The sequence below is a fragment of the Erythrolamprus reginae genome, chromosome 1 (genome assembly GCF_031021105.1).
Source record: "Erythrolamprus reginae isolate rEryReg1 chromosome 1, rEryReg1.hap1, whole genome shotgun sequence".
Taxonomy (NCBI): Eukaryota; Metazoa; Chordata; class Lepidosauria; order Squamata; family Dipsadidae; genus Erythrolamprus; species Erythrolamprus reginae.
In genome coordinates this window covers 181,862,881-181,883,273 of record NC_091950.1, presented here as the reverse complement: position 1 = coordinate 181,883,273, position 20,393 = coordinate 181,862,881, and the positions used below count along the sequence as shown (strand labels likewise).

The window sequence follows — 20,393 nt, the reverse complement described above, 5'->3', positions numbered from 1 at the left end:
TTTGACTTTTTGAGAACTTCTGGGAAGTGACGCACAGTTTAGGGAGGTAGACAAATGACCCATCCATTGTCCGAACTGAAATGGTTAACAGTGCCAAACACATATGTGCACCATTTTGTATTAAAATGTAGGGTTGGATGTGCCCTGAACCGGAATCGGAAAGGGAAGACTTGGTATATTATGAGCATAAATCAATCACTCCATTGCACAAGAAACGTGATGGTGATTGTGTTGGTGGAGAAGAAGGCAGTAGCAGTACTCTAGAACGGAAGAGTGACAACCCTCTAGATATAGCTGTAACCAGACTTGCTGACTTGGAGCGGAACATTGAGAGAAGGTATCTGAAGAGCCCCTTAAGTACCACCATTCAGATCAAACTGGATAATGTGGGCACAGTTACTGTCCCTGCTCCTGCACCATCCGTTAGTGGTGATGGTGACGGGTAGGTTATTGAGATTAACTTGAAAAATTATTGTGCTTCTTTGCTAATTGGAGCCTATTTTTTCCTATTGTGTGTTTATCTATGTATCTTTTTTGTATGTCTCTGATCCATATGGACTGCTTTTTTTATGCATGGTGCTGTGCAAAGATTTGTTTGTTTGTTTATTTATTTATTTATCTATTTATTTATTTATTTATTTTTCTGTTATGTATGTTAATCCTGCAAAGTTATCTTATGGTTGTGATTGAGCTTTGAGGCACGTAGCCACAGTCTGTGCACTACATCAAATTTATTAGTTGCTTAAGCCTTATTACCCTTATTGGCTGTGTATGTTTTTGTCATTGCTTGGCTTTCAATGTGATGATGATTGTTCCACGTTCAGAAACTGATGAAAATGGATGTGACCTGCTTAATTTCTCTATATTTCAATGCAGAATGGAAGAGGATATTGCTCCAGGGCTAAGGGTATGGAGAAGGGCATTGTCAGAAGCTCGCAGTGCTGCACAGGTAGCTCTGTGCATTCAGCAGTTACAGAAAACAATAGCATGGGAAAAATCTATTATGAAAGTTGTAAGTGTTATGAACTGATTTTTTTTACATATCCTATTTTCCTCCTTTCCAGATCCCTAAGTTGATAGCATTGTTGCTGCATCCCAAAATGACAATTAAATGGCACTTTTACGCGGATCAGATAATTTTTTGAAAAATAAAAATAAAGGGCCCTCCTGTAGCCAATTTCCATATGTCAAATAGCCTTTCTGCTGGCATATTTTGAATTTTATGGAGTTTCTTTGCCTCTCCCTGGGAGGGGCCTCAATGCAATTAATCAAGTGACGCCTTCTGCGTTGCCGTAATTGGAGTTCTGGGTCAAAACCTGCAATTAAAGGCTTTTTCAGAAAGATGAGATGCAAAGTACATGCTTTAAAGATATGCATGGCTTCTTTGCATGCCCACACAATACAACGGTATGTGCAGATTGGATGCTGTACAGCATACAAGCTGAAATGTCCCATCTCCGCATAGAAGGAACAAATTAACAAGCATTGCTATGTTAATTGCGTATTCATAAATGGCAAGCAAATGCATGTAAGAGATTTTGCATGAATCCTGGGCATCAGATTTCTGAAAATAAAGCTTTTTATTAGTAATCAATGGGAAAAAGTACTAACAGTGAGTGTGTCACTCTCAAAATAACTCTCTCTTTCTCCAACTTGCTACAAACGGTCTAACTTATTTTTCACTGGTAATTGGGATATGTATGTATCCAGCACATTTTATTAATCTAGTTTGCACTGGAATGATTTTCCATTAACATTGGAAATACTGTCTTTTTATAGGGTGTTTCTCCACTAAAAATTGGGAAATAAAGCATCTCCTCCCAAACTTTAGGCATTACTTATGCCATAAAAGCAAATACGTGTTGGAATGAAAATTTTAGATTGTCATTAATAGTCTTCAAAAATCAAGTCTTAGGACAATTGTAATCCCCATTTAGCTCTTGGGCTTGGGCCAAATTAAATCCTTCTTAACCAGCAAGCAATAAGTTCAACATTATCCACATACCTTTCCTGATTTGATACTTTCTCTATCTAGCATTAGTGGAGCATCGTACTTTTACTTGAATTCCCAATTATCACAAATTGAAACACACATATGGCACAGTTGCAAATGCAAAATATACAGTAATTGGGATTCAATTTTCAAATGCCTTAGGAACATTGCAAAATCTTCATAATTCCTCCCTAATTGAGTTGATTGGGAATTTCGGCTTAGATAAGATATGTAAATTCAATAAAATTAAGGAAGTGGAGGTAATTATTTTACTAACTATGTATTTATTTCTCCACTTCTGCTATAAGTGTAATAGTCCACATAACACCGGATATTGAGCTTAATTTTAAAGTGTTGCTAGAGTCTTCCTAGCATGCTGGTTGTCATGTTCCAGCGGAAGATAACTCATGTATCTGAAATAATTTCTCTGTATTTTAGTACTGCCAAATATGTCGAAAAGGAGATAATGAGGAACTACTACTTCTCTGTGATGGCTGTGATAAAGGCTGCCATACATATTGTCATCGACCGAAGATCAGTACTATTCCAGATGGTGACTGGTTTTGTCCTGCCTGCATAGCGAAGGTAATACGAATTGGAGATAAATCTGTATACTTTCCCCCTCAGCTGATTGCCATGTAATTAATATACCTAAACTACAAAACATGGTAATTTGTAATTTATAAATTAATATATTGACTACTCATATATGTCTCTGACATACAAAATACAGTGTTCCCTCAATTTTCGGGGTTCAAACTTCACGAATAGCCTATACCAGCATTTCCCAACCGGTGTGCCGCGGCACACTAGTGTGCTGCGAGACACGGCCAGGTGTGCCGCAAAGCGCCTAGGGAAGCTCCAGCTGGGCGGGACGCTGCCGGTGCCAACCTGGAGCTCCCGCTTGCAGCTGTCCCCCGGCTCCTGCTCGATGCCGCGGTTTTCGGCGCTCTCCTGCTGGGCCCCAAAGAAGGAAGGCAAGAAGAAGGAGAGCTTCATTCTTCGCGCCTTTTCCCCGCCTTCCTTCTTTGGGGCCCAGCAGGAGAGCTCCAGAAACTGCGGCATCAGGCAGGAGCCGGGGGACAGCTGCGAGTGGGAGCCCCAGGACGGAGGCACCGGCAACGCCCCGCCCAGCTGGAGTTTCCCTGGCGTCGGCGGCAAGTGTCCTTTGTGGCCCGGCGGGAGGGCACTGGCGGTGGGAGGGGGGGTGGCTGCAGCGGCCGCAGGCAGTCGCGAGGAGATGGCGGCGGCGAGAGGGAGCTCCAGGCGGCGGCGAGAGGGAGCTCTCTCTCTCTCTCTCTCTCTCTCAGCTGACTGCAAGCGGGAGCCCTGACGGTGGTGGTTGGACGTGCTGCTGGACGTTGTACATGCTGGCGCTGCGGGCCTGGCATATACGCTGTCCAGCAGCACGTCCAGCTGCCGCCGTCAGGGCTCCCGCTTGCAGTCAGCTGAGAGAGAGAGAGAAAGAAAGAGAGACATATAAGAGAGGCAGAGAGAGAGAGAAAGAGAGACATAGCAAAAGAGGCAGAGAAAGAGACAGAGCGAGAAAGAGAGACAGCAAGAGAGACAGAGAAAGAGAGAAAGAGAAAGAGAGAGAGAAAGAGAGACATAGCAAGAGAGGCAGAGGGAGAGAAAAAGAAAGAGAGACATAGCAAGAGAAAAAGAGAGACTTAGCAAGAGAGGCAGAGAGAGAGAAAGAGAAAGAAAGAGACATAGCAAGAGAGACAGAGAGAGAAAAAGAGAAAGAGAGAGAAAGAAAGAGAGACATAGCAAGAGAGGCAGAGAAAGAGAGACAGAGCGAGAAAGATAGACAGCAAGAGAGGCAGAGAAAGAGAGAGAGAGAAAGAGAGACATAGCAAGAGAAAAAGAGAGACTTAGCAAGAGAGGCAGAGAGAGAAAGAGAAAGAAAGAGACATAGCAAGAGAGACAGAGAGAGAAAGAGAGAAAGAGAGAGAAAGAAAGAGAGATAGCAAGAGACAGTGAAAGAGAGAGAGAGCAAGAAAGAGAGAAAAGAGCAAGAAAGAGATAGCAAGAGAGAGAGAGAGAGCAAGGGAGAGAGAAAGACATAGAGGAAGGGAAGGAGGGAGAGAAAGAGAGCAAAAAAGAGAGGAAGAAAGAAAGAAAGAGGGATGGAGAGAGAGAAAGAAGGGAAGGAAGGAAAAGAGAGAAAGAGGGAGAAATAGAGCGAAAGGGAGGAAGAGAGACGGTTTTTTTGTCCAAACTTTTCTTTAACCCCCCCCCCTCCTCCCTTTCAATGTTCCCCAGGATTTTGAAAATATGAATAATGTGCCGCGGCTCAAAAAAGGTTGGGAAACACCGGCCTATACCACGGTTTTTCAAAAAATATTAATTAAAAAATACTTCGCGGTTTTTTTCCTATATCACGGGTTTTCCCGCCCGATGATGTCATACATCATCGCCAAACTAATAATTTTTGCAAATAACAAAAAAAAATTATTGTTAATAAATAATTATGTTTATAAATATCAGGATCACTAAGTGTTTTATTCAATGTGAGTACCAGTAATAATGGTGAGTAAATGGTTGTTAAGGGAATGGGAAATGGTAATTTAGGGGTTTAAAATGTTAAGGGATGGCTTGTGATACTGTCCATAGCCAAAAATGGTGTATTTACTTCCGCATCTCTACTTCGCGGAAATTCGACTTTCGCGGGCAGTCTCGGAACGCATCCCCCACGAAAATCACGGAAACACTGTAATTCACTTCTCTGACATTGCTCAAACATTGTCACATGCCTTGGAGATTGTGAATATATTTTGGTTACTTTAATATAATGTAGGCGTGCTTGGTAAGAAACGACATAAATATCATAACTTTTAAACATTTTATTTGTTGCACGCCTCCTCCTTTCAGTTTTGATCCATCTAAATGAAACATCATTGGAGAATCTGATTGTAGTTTCCCAGATATGTGAAACAAAGGAGTAGTGGTTAGACCTATGGTTAGATGCTTATAGGCATGACCTTTCTGTGGTTACACTTTCACTTCAGAGTAGCTTTCTTCCAGGAAATGTTATCTACCCCTACTTGCTTTCTATATGTGGTTAAAATTATTTTGAAGAGCCTTGATGGTATGAGTTGGTGTCATTAGAACGCATAAGGTTTTTAAGCATATTGCAATTTGACTCCACTTAGTGTTTCTTAACAATCCCCCTTTTCAGGGCAATTTTTTTTTTGCAACACTCATCTTTTATGATCAAGAAGATATTGAACCAGTGAGTTTATTCTTTCATATCTAAATAAAAGAAGTTAAAACTGACCCAAACTGTAATTCCATCCTAAAATACATGTTTTCCTTTAATGCCCCATTGTTTAATGAAATTTCTAACCTTGGCGTCAATCCGATTGAATGATGTGTTAAAGTGATTCCTTTCTGATTTTTTGAAAATGGAGAAAAGGAAGTCTGATCAAATCTATACTTGCCCTGAATTTAAGAAAGCACATTTCAATCATTTCTAAAAATCAGGTTATTGATTGTGGCATCCAGAAATTATATGTGTAAACTCCATGTATTTTTTAACCTTTCTTCCTATATAGTGTTTAAGTGGAAAGCACAATCATAAACAGAGAAAAAAGGATCCTTGCCCTGGTGCACTAAACCATTGCCCTAGTCCAGCTACAGCATGCCAGCTGATGTCCGGCTTGCATAGAGGCTCTGGAAGCTCATTTTTGGCTTCAGGAAGGTCTCCTGGGGGATGTGTGAGGGTGTTTTTGCCCTCCCCAAACTCCAGGGAAGCCTTTAGATATGGGGAGGGTGAAAAATGGGCCTACTGGATCTACCAGAAGTTGGGAAATGGAGAGGCGGGTGAGGCCATTTTTGCCTTCCCTAGGCATTGAATTATGGGTGTAGGCACTTGCAAATGCGTGATAGCATGCATGCCTGCACTCTTGGCACCCGAGGAAAAAAAGGTTCACCATCACTGGTGTTTCACTGATTGTTGTTCCAAAAGCCCTTTGGAAAGGGAGTTGTACAAGTGCCTAGTAGAAATTGGCTTTCCATTGCAGCTGGTTCTGATTATCCAGTATCTATTTCCAACTTACCAAGAAGAGGATTATTGTGTGTACAGGACTTGTAGTGGGACGAGTGGATGAGTAGGATCAGCACTACAATCAGCACTTCGTGTCCCTGGAAATTTTGAATTGGAAGAGCTGATATTGCGAAACATTCCTTGTTTATTAATTTATTAATTAGATTTCTATGCCGCCCTTCTCGAAGCGACTCTGGGCGGTGTACAACCTTGTGAATGCAAACAATATACATGAGAAATCTAATTATTTTAAAACATATGCAAAATTAGTAAAAATCTAAAACACCTTATATAATCATCCACATTCATCCAATTTAATCAATCATGTCGGCCGGCGACAATCTCGTAACTCATGGTCTCCATGCCCACCACCAGAGTTAGGTCTTCAAAGCTTTACAAAAGACCAGGAGGGAGAGGGCAGTACGTATCTCCGGAGGGAGTTCATTCTAGAGGGTCAGGGACGCCACAGAGAAGGCTGTTCCCCTAGGCCCTGCCAGATGACATTGTCTGGCCGACAGGACCCAGAGAAGACCAACTCTGTGGGACCTAATTGGCCGCTGGGTTGCATGAGGCAGAAGACGATCCAGTAGGTAGTCTGGTCCTAAGCCATGTAGAGCTTTATAGGTCATAACCAGCACTTTGAATTGTGCCCGGAAACCAATTGGCAACCAATGCAGCTCACGGAGTGTTGTTGAAATGTGGGCAGGTCTTGGGAGCCCCACAATAGCTTGCGTGGCTGCATTGTTACAAGTTCATCTCCAGTGAGCCTTTCATCCGCATATGCTTTGTCCTTGAAGGAAACTGCTCTCCTGAAAGCATCTGGTTCATAACTTTTAACAGACATTTTTAGGAAAGTTCTGCGCATTTAGCTCCTTTTTGTGTGCTTAGCTTGTGGCTAGCTGCAGCCCGCTTCAGATGAAAACAATGCTGACAAAGCCGTGGTAATAGTTATGGACTAGGTTTGCTAATAGAAATAAATACTATATATTTAATAAATAGTAGAAATAAAGTCCTCGGAGAGGGGCGGCATATAAATCTAATAAATAAATAAAATAAATAAATAAATAAAATAAATAAAATAAATGTTTGCTGTGCTCTTACTGGTTTCTTTTCTTCCGATGCAGGCAAGTGGTCAAACTTTAAAAGTTAAAAAAAACCAGATAAAAGGGAAGAAAAGTAATGAACACAAGAAAAGCAAGAAACTCCCTTCAACGGTAGAAATGGAAGATGAAGACTTAGCATCTGTAAGCAGCTCTGTTAAAAGGGGGAAAACGGAGTCCAAGAAGAGAAAAATTGAAGACAGCATTTCTGTTAGTCCATCAAAACAGGAAACTGTCCCCCCTGTGAAGAAAATGAAACGTGATGAATCCAAGGACTTGGCTTTATGCAGGTATTGCTTGAGTGTATTGATTTTAGATTTTATCTGAAAACAAACTGAGGTTCTCAAATGTGACAGGGGCTGTTTAAAATTCAGCCCGCCCTAATTTCATACAATGGAAGATCTGAAAGGCCACAACTTTAAGAGAAAAACAGATGAACGGAAAAGAAACTTCACTTCTGCTTTCCCATAGCTTTATTCCTGCCTTGCTTCCTTACCTTGCTTCCTCCTTTCTGTCTTTAATCTCATGACTTATTGTTTTATCAATGTTTAGATACAAATAAAAATAGGAAATTGAGGGAAGGTGAAAAGGGGGGGGGGAAGTATGAGGTACAGTGGTACCTCAAGTTACGAACCCCTCGTCTTACGAACAACCCGTGATACGAACCCGGGGTTCAGAAAAATTTTGCCTCTTATGAACTTTTTTCGAGTTACGAACCGGCGTTCGGAGACTGCTGGGAAGCCGCGCGGCTGTTTTAAAAGGTGACAGCCGGGCGGCGGGGCTTCCCAGAAGCCTCCCGAACGCCAGTTCGTAACTCGAACAAAGTTCGTAAGAAGAGGCAAAATTTTTCTGAACCTCGGGTTCGGGAGGTTGCTGGGAAGCCCCCCAGCCCGGCTGTCACCTTTTAAAACAGCCACGCCGCTTCCCAGCTGTCTCCCGAAGCCGAACGCTGAAGTTCGGCTTTAGCGTTCGGCTTCAGGAGACAGCTGGGAAGCGGCGCGGCTGTTTTAAAAGGTCGCAGCCGGCCTGGGGGGCTTACCAGCACCCCAGGTTCGGGGTTCGGGGGGGTGCTGGGAAGCTCCCCAGGCCGGCTGCAACCTTTCAAAACAGCCGCGCCGCTTCCCAGCTGTCTCCCGAAGCCGAACGCGGAAGTTAGGCTTTAGCGTTCGGCTTTGGGGGACAGCTGGGAAGCGGCGCGGCTGTTTTAAAAGGTCGCAGACGGCCTGGGGGGCTTGCCAGCACCCCCCCGAACCCCGAATCCGGGTTCGGGGGGGTGCTGGGAAGCCCCCCAGGCCGGCTGTCACCTTTTAAAACAGCCGTGCGGCTTCCCAGCAGTCGCCGAAAGCCATTTTTTTGCGGGGGGTTTTTTGGTTGCACGGATTAATTGACTTTACATTGTTTCCTATGGGAAACAATGTTTCGTCTTACGAACCTTTCGTCTTACGAACCTCCTCCTTGCACCAATTAAGTTCGTATCATGAGGTATTACTGTACAAGGAAAGAAAGAAAAAAGCATTGACTTCTGACTCTCTTTAGCACAATACAAAATAACAGTGGTATTGTCTCAATGTTTTACTTTTACACATACAGTGGTACCTCGGTTCTCGACCACAATCCGTTCCAGAAGTGTGGTCGAGAACAGATTTGGTCGAGAACCAAATTAATTTATCCCATAGGAAATAATGGAAATGGATTTAATTGGTTCCCAGCCCATTGACTTGCTGGGAACCAATTAAATCTACAGTATTTCCTCCACTTCCTATGGGATAAAGATCTGAGGGGATAGGGTGAGAGGGAATGGGAGTCGGAATCCCGACATGCCCCTCCTGGCCACCCTCTTAACAGCCGCCCAGTCTCTACCTTGTAACTGCTCCAAGCTGCAGGAAGGGTAGGGCTGGCTGCAATACCGGCAGTTTCAGGGAGCTCCTTTCCTCAGCGGTTCAGTTGGTTACCTTCAGGCAGCTGCACCAACTTTTTCTTTCCCAGCGGCTCCCCTTCATCACGTGACGTTCCTGACACTGCTGCTGCTCCTCGAAGGGAAGCTGCCGGAGCCGCCGGGAAAGAAAAGGTTGGTGCAGCTGCCTGGAGGTAACCAACTGAACCGCTGAGGAAAGGAGCCCCCTGAAGCTGCTGGTATTGCAGCCAGCCCTACCCTTCCTGCAGCTTGGAGCAGTTACAAGGTAGAGACTGAGCGGCTGTTAAGAGGGCGGCCAGGAGGGGCGTGTTGGGATTCCGACTCCCATTCCCTCTCACCTCGTCCCCTCAGATCTTACATTTCGGATAGTAAACAAAATTTTCTGTTCAGTATCCAAATTTTTGTTTGGATACTGAAGCAAATTTTCGCAGAAAATTTTGTTCGGTATCCGAAATGTACGAAAACCAAAGCGTTCAAGAACCAAGGTACCACTGTATAACTAAATGGTGATTTCTATAACAACAAATCTATCTAATCAACAAAACCAAAATTGAAGTTTCATTTTTTTCATCACAAGCACAAAATCCAGAAGTGATATCCAAATAAAAAACATAATTAATTAAATATATTCTCCTCTTGAACAATCAATTTAAACATTTTTGCTTTATTTTCCTTGGTGTGGAAAGAATATGTATTTCTTTTTGCACTTAATAATGTTTGTAAACCATCATCATTTATATTAACATTCAATGTATTCTTTCAGATTCTTTAACCTTGAAGGGAAAATACTTTTCTTTCATCCATTTTAAAATACTAAACTTTTCTTTAAAAACATTTTTTTCGGAGAGGGGAGGCATACAAGTCTAATTAATTATTATTATTAATTATTATTTTTAAAATCAAAACATTCTAATATCTATTTTTTAACTTCCTCTTAACATACATACTTTAAAGTTCACTTCGCAGCAATATAATAACAACTGACTCCAATTAACTCATAAAATTTAGATCGCTCCAAGTTATCCTCATAGAATATTTTTTCTTCTTGTAAACATCCTTTTTAAAATTCTAAACATTTCTTTAAGCTAATACATCTTTTTAAACTTTCTCTTAACATAGATACTTTCAAATACGATTTCAATAATATTTTACAAATTTTAGGAATTTAGCATATATTTTAAAGAAAAATATATATTTTCAAACTTTAGATTAAGATTTTCTTTCAATTACAAATATCAGATCAATAAAAATCCATCCTAATTCCAGTTGACTCATTAGGTTTAAGTCACTCTAGCTTCATGGAATAATTTTTTTCTTCTTCTTTGGAATATTTGTCAAGTATAAATTTCTCTTTCTTCAAGGATTTCTCCCTTTTAATATTCATGAGAAAATAAGTCCTTAAACTTGTCTTTTTAAAAGCTGCAGATTTTCTTGGAGTTCATCTTTTAATTGTGTTGGGAGATTTATATTTAAACCATCATAATAAAAATTGGTGTCAGGTTTATATTCCAAATTTGCAATCAACTCCTCTGCATTGTCAGCTACTTGTAAAATTGTCTAGGCAGTTTAGTAACTTTCTATACATATTTGTATCTCTGAAATAGTTCAAGCAGTTTTTTTTAACATTCTAGGGGTATAGCTGATCTATGAACTGATGGATTTTATTTAAATATTTTTCAGATACATCTCTAATAATCTGCTCCTTCATCTTCTTACCTTCCTCTTTAGTCAGTAGCTTTTGTGTACACCACTTAAGAATGGCTGGCCAATCAGGGATCATAAAATTTGGAAAGTTTTAGCCATCCATAGCAAAGCAGACCAACGAACAAATTATTAAAAATAATGAACCCCAATTTTCTGCCTTTATATTTCTCCATCAGCTTGTATTTAAAAGATACTCCACACCTTCTTATTTTAGCTTGCCTTCAGCAGCCTTCTTCCTTGTTGTTTAATAATGAAGAAATCCTCAAAATGGCACAGAGCTGCAAAAAGGAATAATAGGCTGTGGCTAAAGAGCCTTTTTTCTTACTAAATAATCCTTAAAATGATTAAGAAATGAAAGGCACAACCTACTGGCCATTTATTTATTTAATTTACAGTATTTGTTTTGTCAAGTACATATTGGAGGTATGTAAGGATATAATAATATTCATATACATGATATTGGAACAAAAAATAAGAAGAAACATTAGATATAATAACATTCATGTACATGATACTGATGAAAAAATAAAAGAAACATTAGGACAGGGGACGGAAGGCACGCTGGTGCACTTATGCACCAGCGTGTATAATTTGAAGAAAACATTCCAAAACAGTTGTTTCTTCAGCACATAACTCATTACTCATAACTCAGAATATCTCCGAGACCGCCTTCTGCTGCACGAATCCCAGCGACTGATTAGGTCCCACAGAGTCGGCCTTCTCCGGGTCCCGTCAACTAAACAATGTCGGTTGGCGGGCCCCAGGGGAAGAGGCTTCTCTGTGGCGGCCCCGACTCTCTGGAACCAGCTCCCCCCAGAGATTAGAACTGCCCCTACCCTCCTTGCCTTTCGTAAACTCCTCAAAACCCACCTTTGTCGTCAGGCATGGGGGAATTGAGATATTTCCCTCGGGCCTATATAATTTATGTATGGTATGTCTGCTTAAAATGGGGTTTCTTAACTATTTTAAATTTTAAATTGTAAATTATTAGATTTGTCATGAACTGTTTTATTGTGTTGTGAGCCGCCCCGAGTCTACGGAAAGGGGCGGCATACAAATCTAATTAATTAAACAAACAAACAAACAAACAAATAAATAAATAAATAAATAAATGCCCCGCCATGCAGGATGCCTTGAAGCACAGCTTCAAACCTTTGCTTTATCAGAGGATCTTATGGGATAATTCTAGGACTTTCCCTAACCCAGGAGAGTCATAAACTAAAGGAATACCAGATCCTCCTGTTGGTAAATTGAAAAAAAGATACAATCCAGGGGAAAACCTTTCAGAGATCCTTCCTTGGGTGTGTTGTCAGTTGATCATCTTTTAGTCACATAATCTCTCTTCTGTTGTAACAAAACTTAACTGGGAGAAACAAGTTTTGATGCAAATTGCAGAAAGTTGGGAAGAATTCAAGCTATTTTGGATTCTCCTATCTATTTTATTTATTATTTATTAATTAGACTTCTATGCCGCCCCTCTCGAAGCAACTCAGGGGGGCATACAACATAATGAAAACAATATGTATGAAGAAATCTAATTATTTTCACAAAAAATTATTAATAAAATTGTAAAAAGTCCCCATATGCAATCATTCCCATTCATTCAATTCAATCATTCACAACACCAGGATACAGCTTCTGCAGTATCATTTTCTTCCGATTTTGGTTTTTATCATCGTTCTCTGTCCCAAACATTTTCTAAAGATTCCTCTCTGCATCCGGTGAATTGAATTGTAGCTAATGCCTTAATAAATGTGTTACTTTTTAATGTGCCATTTGATTTGTTGTTGCTGTTGTTGATATTCATTGCACCATGAGATACAAAATAGTTGAGAACTGACTTGTGGCTTTCTTTCTAAATATTGTTAGCGTGCTCCTGTCTGAATTGGAAACTCATGAAGATGCCTGGCCTTTCCTACTTCCTGTAAATTTGAAACATGTTCCTGGTTATAGGAAAGTTATTAAAAAACCCATGGATTTTTCAACAATTCGAGAGAAGCTAAATAATGGACAGTAAGTAAAAATCAGAGGAACCGCAGAAAAGAAAAGAGTGAAACCTTAAATTCATTTTGATTAATTAAAACCCAGGTAGTGTCTGATGTCTAATATTTTAGGTGCTAGAATACCATAATGGTGAACAGTCAGGGCTGGCAAATTGAGTAAGTATATAGTATAGTAATTACCCTGGAGATTGAAACTCCTTGGGTTATTATCCAGGAAGGAACTATATCCTGTTTGGTAGCTTCTGCAAGCATCTACACTGCAATGATCATACATACACACACACATACACACAAAGGGAGGGAGGGAGTATTTATTCTTACCTATTCTGAAATAGCTGTTGCAAGATAACATCTGAGGTCTGGTGTCAACATCTGTTTTAAGGTGGGAAAATCAATTCATTAACTGAATTTCAAAGGGAAATTCACTGTTAATGACCTCAAAAGGCATTGACTTGAGATTGTCTAATTATGTGTTATATCTTAGGACTACCAGCAAAGAACATTTACATAAAGTCAGGAAAAATGGCCTAATGGAAGAAGTACAGAATGTGCTATACTGTTATATTATGTGTTATATATTATTGTGCCTTGGAAAGACATGGGATAGTGCTTGGGGCTTAATGGAGGACCAGCAGTAGGAGGAAAAGAGGCAACAAGTACATGCATTTATCACAGAATGCTTTAAAAAAAAAAGAAACAAGTTTTGCTAGAAGCCCATATAGTCAGGTATGCAGCAGTCAGCTAAAAGCCTCTGGAAAGTCAAGAACATAATAGGTATCTTTCCACTTATGCTTTATAATGTTTAATATTATAGCAACATAGCCATTGAAAGCCTTGTCCCACATGAATTATTCAAAACCAATCAATTAATTTACCTAGCAGTACAAGTAACAACAGTACTATCAATCACCCTATGATGAATTTCCTGCTTTTACCATTCACATTTAAATAAAATCAGAATATTTCTGCATTCTCTTTTCAGTCTCTCTTCTGATTTATGCTGATAGTCATGGTTCTAAAATGATACAGAACACATTTTAGTAGAATTGTGAGCTCAAACTTTCAGAGAGTGTCACCTTCAAGTTAAGAAATACCTGAGTGCGGGGTTTGTTTGGGTTTTTTGGCCATTGACAGTTTTACATCCTTTATATCTGAACTAGTCGGTTCAAAACTTAATTTGTCGGTTTGCAAATCAAAATAAGCCTCTTCTGTGAGTGGTGGTAGGAAGCAAAATTGTAAAAATGGAAATACAGAAGCTAGCACACCTGGCTACAGCAGTTCCATGATATTATAGTTATACATCTTCATTCAGAACAAGTACAATTATGGTGGCATGGCAGCTGGGTATCAAGGCAACAGATTTTAATCCAGAGGCCCTTCTGAATGTGGTTGCACGCTTGGTATCCATCATGCTAAACCAGTAGCCTTTCTCAAAGGTCTTGGGGGAAGAGTATGTGAAGATCAATAATAAGCAATCATACCAGGACATTAGAAGCATTCTAAAAAGCTTTTACATTTCATTGACGAGCCAGAGTGGGACAGGAAGATTGATTAGAAATAGCAATAATGCCTTTGTTTCAGGTTGAAATGAAATACTGAATTTGAGCGCAGATTGGCAAGGGGTGAGGAAGTGTGTGTGAATCTGTGTGTGTGTGTGTGTATTTGTGCGCGCACAGACACACACACTTTCTCTCTCTCTCTCTCTCTCTCTCTCTCTCTCTCTCTCTCTCTTGTTTGTTCTTTGATAATCATGTTGAACAAAGAACAAATGTGCACAACATTTTATGTGGCCTGGTTTTGGTTTCATGGAAACTACCAGTAGGTGGAGCCTGTTGGTAGATTAAAAAAGACACCTGAAAAGATAGAACTAATTCCAGTTTAAAATTCTAATAGCAGAAATGAGATACTATTAAACAAGAGTTTGTTTATCAAATTGATATGCCACTCATCTTGCAGTGCCACTGTTATTAGATCTAAAAAAGGGAGAAGTATACAAAACCAAGTTTGAACTAGTGGTTAAAGTATCAGGTTTGAAAGCAGAAGGTCTGAGTTCTAGTCCCACCTCACAAAGTTTTTGTGGGGAAAACAGGAGGAGGAAGGTGTATTATATACAGTATGTGTGTTAGCATGTTGAGTTATTTGTAAAAAAAAAATAAAGATGAGATACAAAGAAATAAATAAAAATATTGGCATGGGAAAAGAAAGCAATCTGAAACACACTTGAAATTTCAGAAATTGAACTGGAAGGAAAGTTGTGCTGGGCAGTGTCGTGCCACAGATTAGTGCCTTTACAAGTATACCCTGACAGAGACAATATACACATGTGGATTTTATGAGTATTCTCTTAGTTTTATTTAAAATAAATCAAGCTTTAATTTATTTTAAAGTGTGCAATGTTTTGAGAGTCAGTTTGGTACAATAGTAAAGGAATAAGACTAGTCTCACCTTGGGCACAAAGCCTATTGGATGACCTTAGCTCTGTGACTCACTCTCAGACCCACGAAGGAGCAAGCAAGGGCAAACCACTTCTTAAAAATCTTGCCAAGATATCTTTCAGGGACTTGTTTAGAGAATCAGATATGATTTAATGGGTGGCGAGAGGGGACGACAATATTTGTATATCCATTGCACTCCCCGCTAAAGCCCTGAAGCTTTCTTATGAGTGTCCTTCCATGAGAGTGATTTAGTCCAATAAATATAAAGTGGACTGCAGCTAAAATTTACCCTGACCACTTTTGGAACACACTCATAGTTTTGAAATGTTGTAAGCTTGGATTTTTCACCTGAATTTTGATCACATGAACATGGGGATGCCACAAAAGTCGTAAATGTGAAAAATGGTCACAAGTCGCTTTTCTTCAGTGCCATTGTAACTTTGAACAGTCACTAAATGAACTGTTGTAAGTCGAGGACTACCTGCATAAATCTCTCAGAGGCATAGAATGGGATTATATACAGTATAAGATCAGGATAGATCAACCTGAGAAGGCTTGCCTGTGTAGTTGTTATGAGAGGATGCTGACTTGATAGCATAAGATCAAACAATCGAAGATGATGATATTCTGCAAAAAATGCTACCATTATAGTAATACAGTGTTCCCTCGATTTTCGCGGGGGATGCGTTCCGAGACCACCTGCGAAAGTCAAATTTCCGTGAAGTAGAGATGCGGAAGTAAATACACCATTTTTGGCTATGGACAGTATCACAAGCCATCCCTTAACACTTTAAACCCCTAAATTACCATTTCCCATTCCCTTAACAACCATTTACTCACCATTATTACTGGTACTCACCATTGAATAAGACACTTAGTGATTCTGATATTTATAAACATAATTATTTATTAACAATAATTATTTTTTGTTGTTATTTATTTGCAGAAATTATTAGTTTGGCGATGATGTATGACATCATCGGGCGGGAAAAACCGTGGTATAGAAAAAACCCGCAAAGTATTTTTGAATTAATATTTTTTTGAAAAACCGTGGTATAGGCTATTCACGAAGTTCGAACCCGCGAAAATCGAGGGAACACTATATCTTATTAAAATTAAACTTCATTGCTTACATAGAAAATGTGTCATGGTTGGCTTTGGTAGAATCTGGTGATTTACAGCATTGGCCAATTTTAAACAAAACGTCTGGATTTCTTCTTAGCAGGCATTTTATTTTTATTTTTCTGTTTTAATGCCACATAAAAAGAATGATGTTTGTTTGTTTGTTTCAGGTATCCTAATCTTGAAGCTTTTGCTATAGATGTCAGGCTGGTGTTTGACAACTGTGAAACATTTAATGAAGATGACTCTGACATTGGTCGGGCTGGCCACAACATGAGAAAACATTTTGAAAAAAAATGGACAGAGATTTTCAAAGTGAGCTGAAGTGATCACAGTCCAACATGTTTTCTTTTCTTAAATGAGGACGAATAAGACCAGCAATGTGAAGTGTATTTACATTAAAGTACAAGGCACATGCATAACTAATGACTGTTTTATTTTTCCTTAAGGGATCACGGGGAGTAGTGCTAATTCTTAAGGTTTCACTCCTTCAGTAACCATGGCCCTTGGTTCTTGGTTTGTGTGTTTTATCAAACTATTTTAGGTAGAACAGGGAAGCACACCCAAAGAATTTAAATGTAAGGGGTGTCATAGTGCAATAGCAATTTAAAATATATCAAAACGCACTGAATATTCAACCACCAGAGCTCTAGTTGGGGGGAAAAGTTGTATTTCCCCTTTCAATAAATATCTATTTTTCATTTTTTTTTACTTTGTAGTTTATTTTTAGTAAACGTATTTAATTTTATGAATTATTTATGATTAAAAATAGCATCCAGACTCTTCGTTTTCTGTGAAAAGGAAGAATTTAAAAAAAATAAAATAAAATAAAATTGCTTTAAATGTTGAAAATACAACAAGGAATGTTTTAAAATTAAAAACAAAACAAAACAAAACAAAGCCAAGTAAAACTGTTTACACTGATGTGCTGTAAAAAGCACGAAAAATTAAACTTTACTGTAGAGTTACAAGTACATTTATATATATGTTGCTGCATCACTTGTGTAGTTAAATTGTATTTCAAAACAGTGAAGAAAAAAATGAAACATATGTATATACTGTTCATTATTGTTTATATTAAGTCTTGTTTTAAATATGTATGATGTGTACATATTGTTTGCAGACATTGTTTATGCCTTAGAAAGGACTGTAGCATTTTATTTTAGTTTTACGGTAATTACAGCTATATGGCTTGTACAGTAAGTATCCTCTACCAACACTGTGGAGTCTCCTTAATCTTTGTAGTGCCTGCCTTTAAAACAGGGTGTAGGGGATATTAGTTTTCCATTTTTCTATTTTGTTATATAATTTCAAGCCACCAGGGCCTCAAATTTGAGTATAATCATTTGTATCCATGTGGAATAAAAATGTGACAATTTCTTACGCACACAGTATTTTTTCATAAAAACATTTCCCTCCATTTGCCTTGCCACAGAAACAACAAAAAAGAAAAAAAAAGAAAAAAATTTGTAACCACTGTGTTTTATCTACTGTGTGTTGTGGTGGCCTGTTGGAGGCAGATAGATCAGACTTTTTTTTGTACCTATGTAAGAGTACTTGAAGTTTCATTTAAAACAAAATGTTGTGGAAAAGGTAGCATTCTTTTTTTTTAGGAGTGTTATTTTTCACTAGTATGTGTGGCACGGATACAATAAAAGACTGTTTTGCAAACCAGTTTTTTTCTCAGTTATTTTAATTTTATGTTGTTCAAACACATTTTAAGAAACCTGTCATTATTAACAACATGGTTTTTTTCCTTGAAATTATGAATGGAAAATGTATGATATAAGATATTTGAGGACCAAATTCATCTTTCTGGGAACAAAACACTCTGGAACATACTGGGAGTTTATCTTTTTCTTTTTTTAATAAACTAAAGTATCTTGGTCTTTCTTGGAACATTCAATCCCCAGCATGCTGTCTTTTGCAAACTATTGTTTCTGTAAAAGATAGGGAGGAGGAGAATCAGAGCCACAGCTTATAACCAGATTTGGATATACTTGTTAAACCAAAATCTATTATTTATGGAATGCCAGCTTTATAGCTGCCTGGAATTATGAAAGCTATGAAAACTACCTGAAGCTGCGTGAATATCATGGTAAAATTACCACAAGCAGTCCTTGTGTTTAATAATAATAGATGGTCTATTATAGCCGATGCTTTCCCAACTCCTTTTTTTCTACCCAGTGTAATAGATGTTTCCTGAAATTATCATTGGTACAACAGGAGAAAAATTATCAGCAGCAGTTCTAGCCTGTCATTGTTGATCTCTTATGCCTGGTAGGGCTTTCAATTTGGAAGGCCCAGGCACGCTAGTACTCTTTCTAAAACTTGTCTTGTTTCAGGAAGACGACCAATAACTGATGTCTCACATCTATGGAGAACACCAACACTAGATTTTAACATCTCTTTGACAGCCTCAGAAAGTTAACATTGTGTTACTATTTCAAACTCAACATACTTTTATATTTATTTGATTTATATTTTCTTTCTGGTCTGGCAAAACACTCAAGATGACGGGAAAAAATGGGGGGGAAATATTTTCTGTGAGTGAGAATGAGCTAAGAGAGAACTTCCCCCAAAATACACTTCAGAACCTGGTAACCACCCAGGACGACATATCCCAGGAGGACACATCTGACAGTGGGACCTCTGTCAGTGGGAATGTCTTGAAAGGGATCTCTCCCATACATTGGCGGAGAGGGGCGGCATACAAATCTAAATAATAAAATTAAATAAATAAATAAATAAAATAACCCAGGCATGTTCAAAGCAGGGAAAGTGCTCCTTAACCCTTCAGGATTTAAAAGGTCAGTATCTATACCATAAATCTGCCGATCAGTTTCTGGTCACAATTCAAAGTGTTGGTTATGACCTATAAAGCCCTTCATGGCACCGGACCAGATTACCTCAGGGACCGCCTTCTGCTGCACAAATCCCAGCGACCAGTTAGGTCCCACAGAGTGGATCTTCTCCGGGTCCCATCAACTAAGCAATGTCGCCTGGCGGGACCCAGGGGAAGAGCCTTCTCTGTGGCGGCCCCGGCCCTCTGGAACCAACTCCCCCCAGAGAGTAGAACTGCCCCCACCCTCCTTGCCTTTCGTAAACAACTTAAAACCCACCTCTGCCACCAGGCATGGGGGAATTGAGATCCTCTTTCCCCCTAGGCCTTTACAATTCTATGCATGGTATGTATGTATGTATGTTTGGTTTTTATATTAATAGATTTTTAATCATTTCTAATACCAAATTACTATTGAACACTGTTTTATTGTCGCTGTTAGCCGCCCCGAGTCTCCGGAGAGGGGCGGCATACAAATCCAATGAATGAATGAATGAATGAATGAATGAATGAATGAATGAATGAATGGCAACCAGTCCAGATCTTTTCAATATGGGCTGATTTTCCAACCAATTGGAAAACATGGATACTTTTCAGAGGAAGCATTCCTAAGAGTTTGTGAGATTTTTTTTTGTTGTATTTTGATAGACTTGGCCATTTTCTACCCAAACTGGATATAGTCTTCTGGTCTCAGCTATTGTCAAAATGCACATCACTTAAATCTCATGGCATAATGGTATTGCACAGCTGTAGTACTCTGATATGAGTACTACAGCTGACTTTGCAAGGACAAATTTTTATAGTTGTGATTCGAATCTCTATACCTCAGTTTTGGGGGAAACGGCAATACTTGATGTCAACCAGACGCTGCACAAACTAGGGGTTCTGTGAAAAAAATGACCTGAGATTCCAAGGACATTGTAAACGTAAGTTTGGCAATCTTTAGCTTTTACTATTAAGAATAAGCTCTCTGGTACACAGCATTTACATGGGAATGTATTTTCTTTCTGCTGCTGTGTTAATACATTTTTTGGCACTAGACTAGGGGTGTTCCTTAATACACCATGTGGGCGCACGCAGGCACAGTGCTAAAAAAACCCAGCTGCATGTGCTTAGAAGCAAAAAATAAGATGGTGCCTATAGTACTGCCAAGACAGTTGGTTCGGGAGCATGGCAGCGACCCAGGCCCCCATGTTACTACTGCTTCCGTAGAACCGGGAGGAACCCACCT

General features: G+C 39.3%; 1 protein-coding gene across 25 annotated transcripts in view; it reads left to right on the top strand.

The window, feature by feature from the left end:
• Positions 1-17,991, top strand: part of BAZ2B (bromodomain adjacent to zinc finger domain 2B) — a 318,653-nt gene extending 300,662 nt beyond the window's left edge. For 20 of the 25 annotated variants that reach the window (XM_070731603.1, XM_070731601.1, XM_070731595.1 and 17 more), the window contains 6 exons: positions 132-442; positions 877-1,012; positions 2,432-2,578; positions 7,166-7,431; positions 12,630-12,773; positions 16,491-17,991. In XM_070731603.1, coding sequence (XP_070587704.1) covers positions 132-442; positions 877-1,012; positions 2,432-2,578; positions 7,166-7,431; positions 12,630-12,773; positions 16,491-16,644 — 1,158 coding nt within the window. In that variant the 3' untranslated portion in view covers positions 16,645-17,991. The remainder of the gene's footprint in view (positions 1-131; positions 443-876; positions 1,013-2,431; positions 2,579-7,165; positions 7,432-12,629; positions 12,774-16,490) is intronic. The other 5 variants (XM_070731594.1, XM_070731592.1, XM_070731590.1 and 2 more) reach the window with 1 other exon arrangement.
• Positions 17,992-20,393: the final 2,402 nt, after the last annotated feature.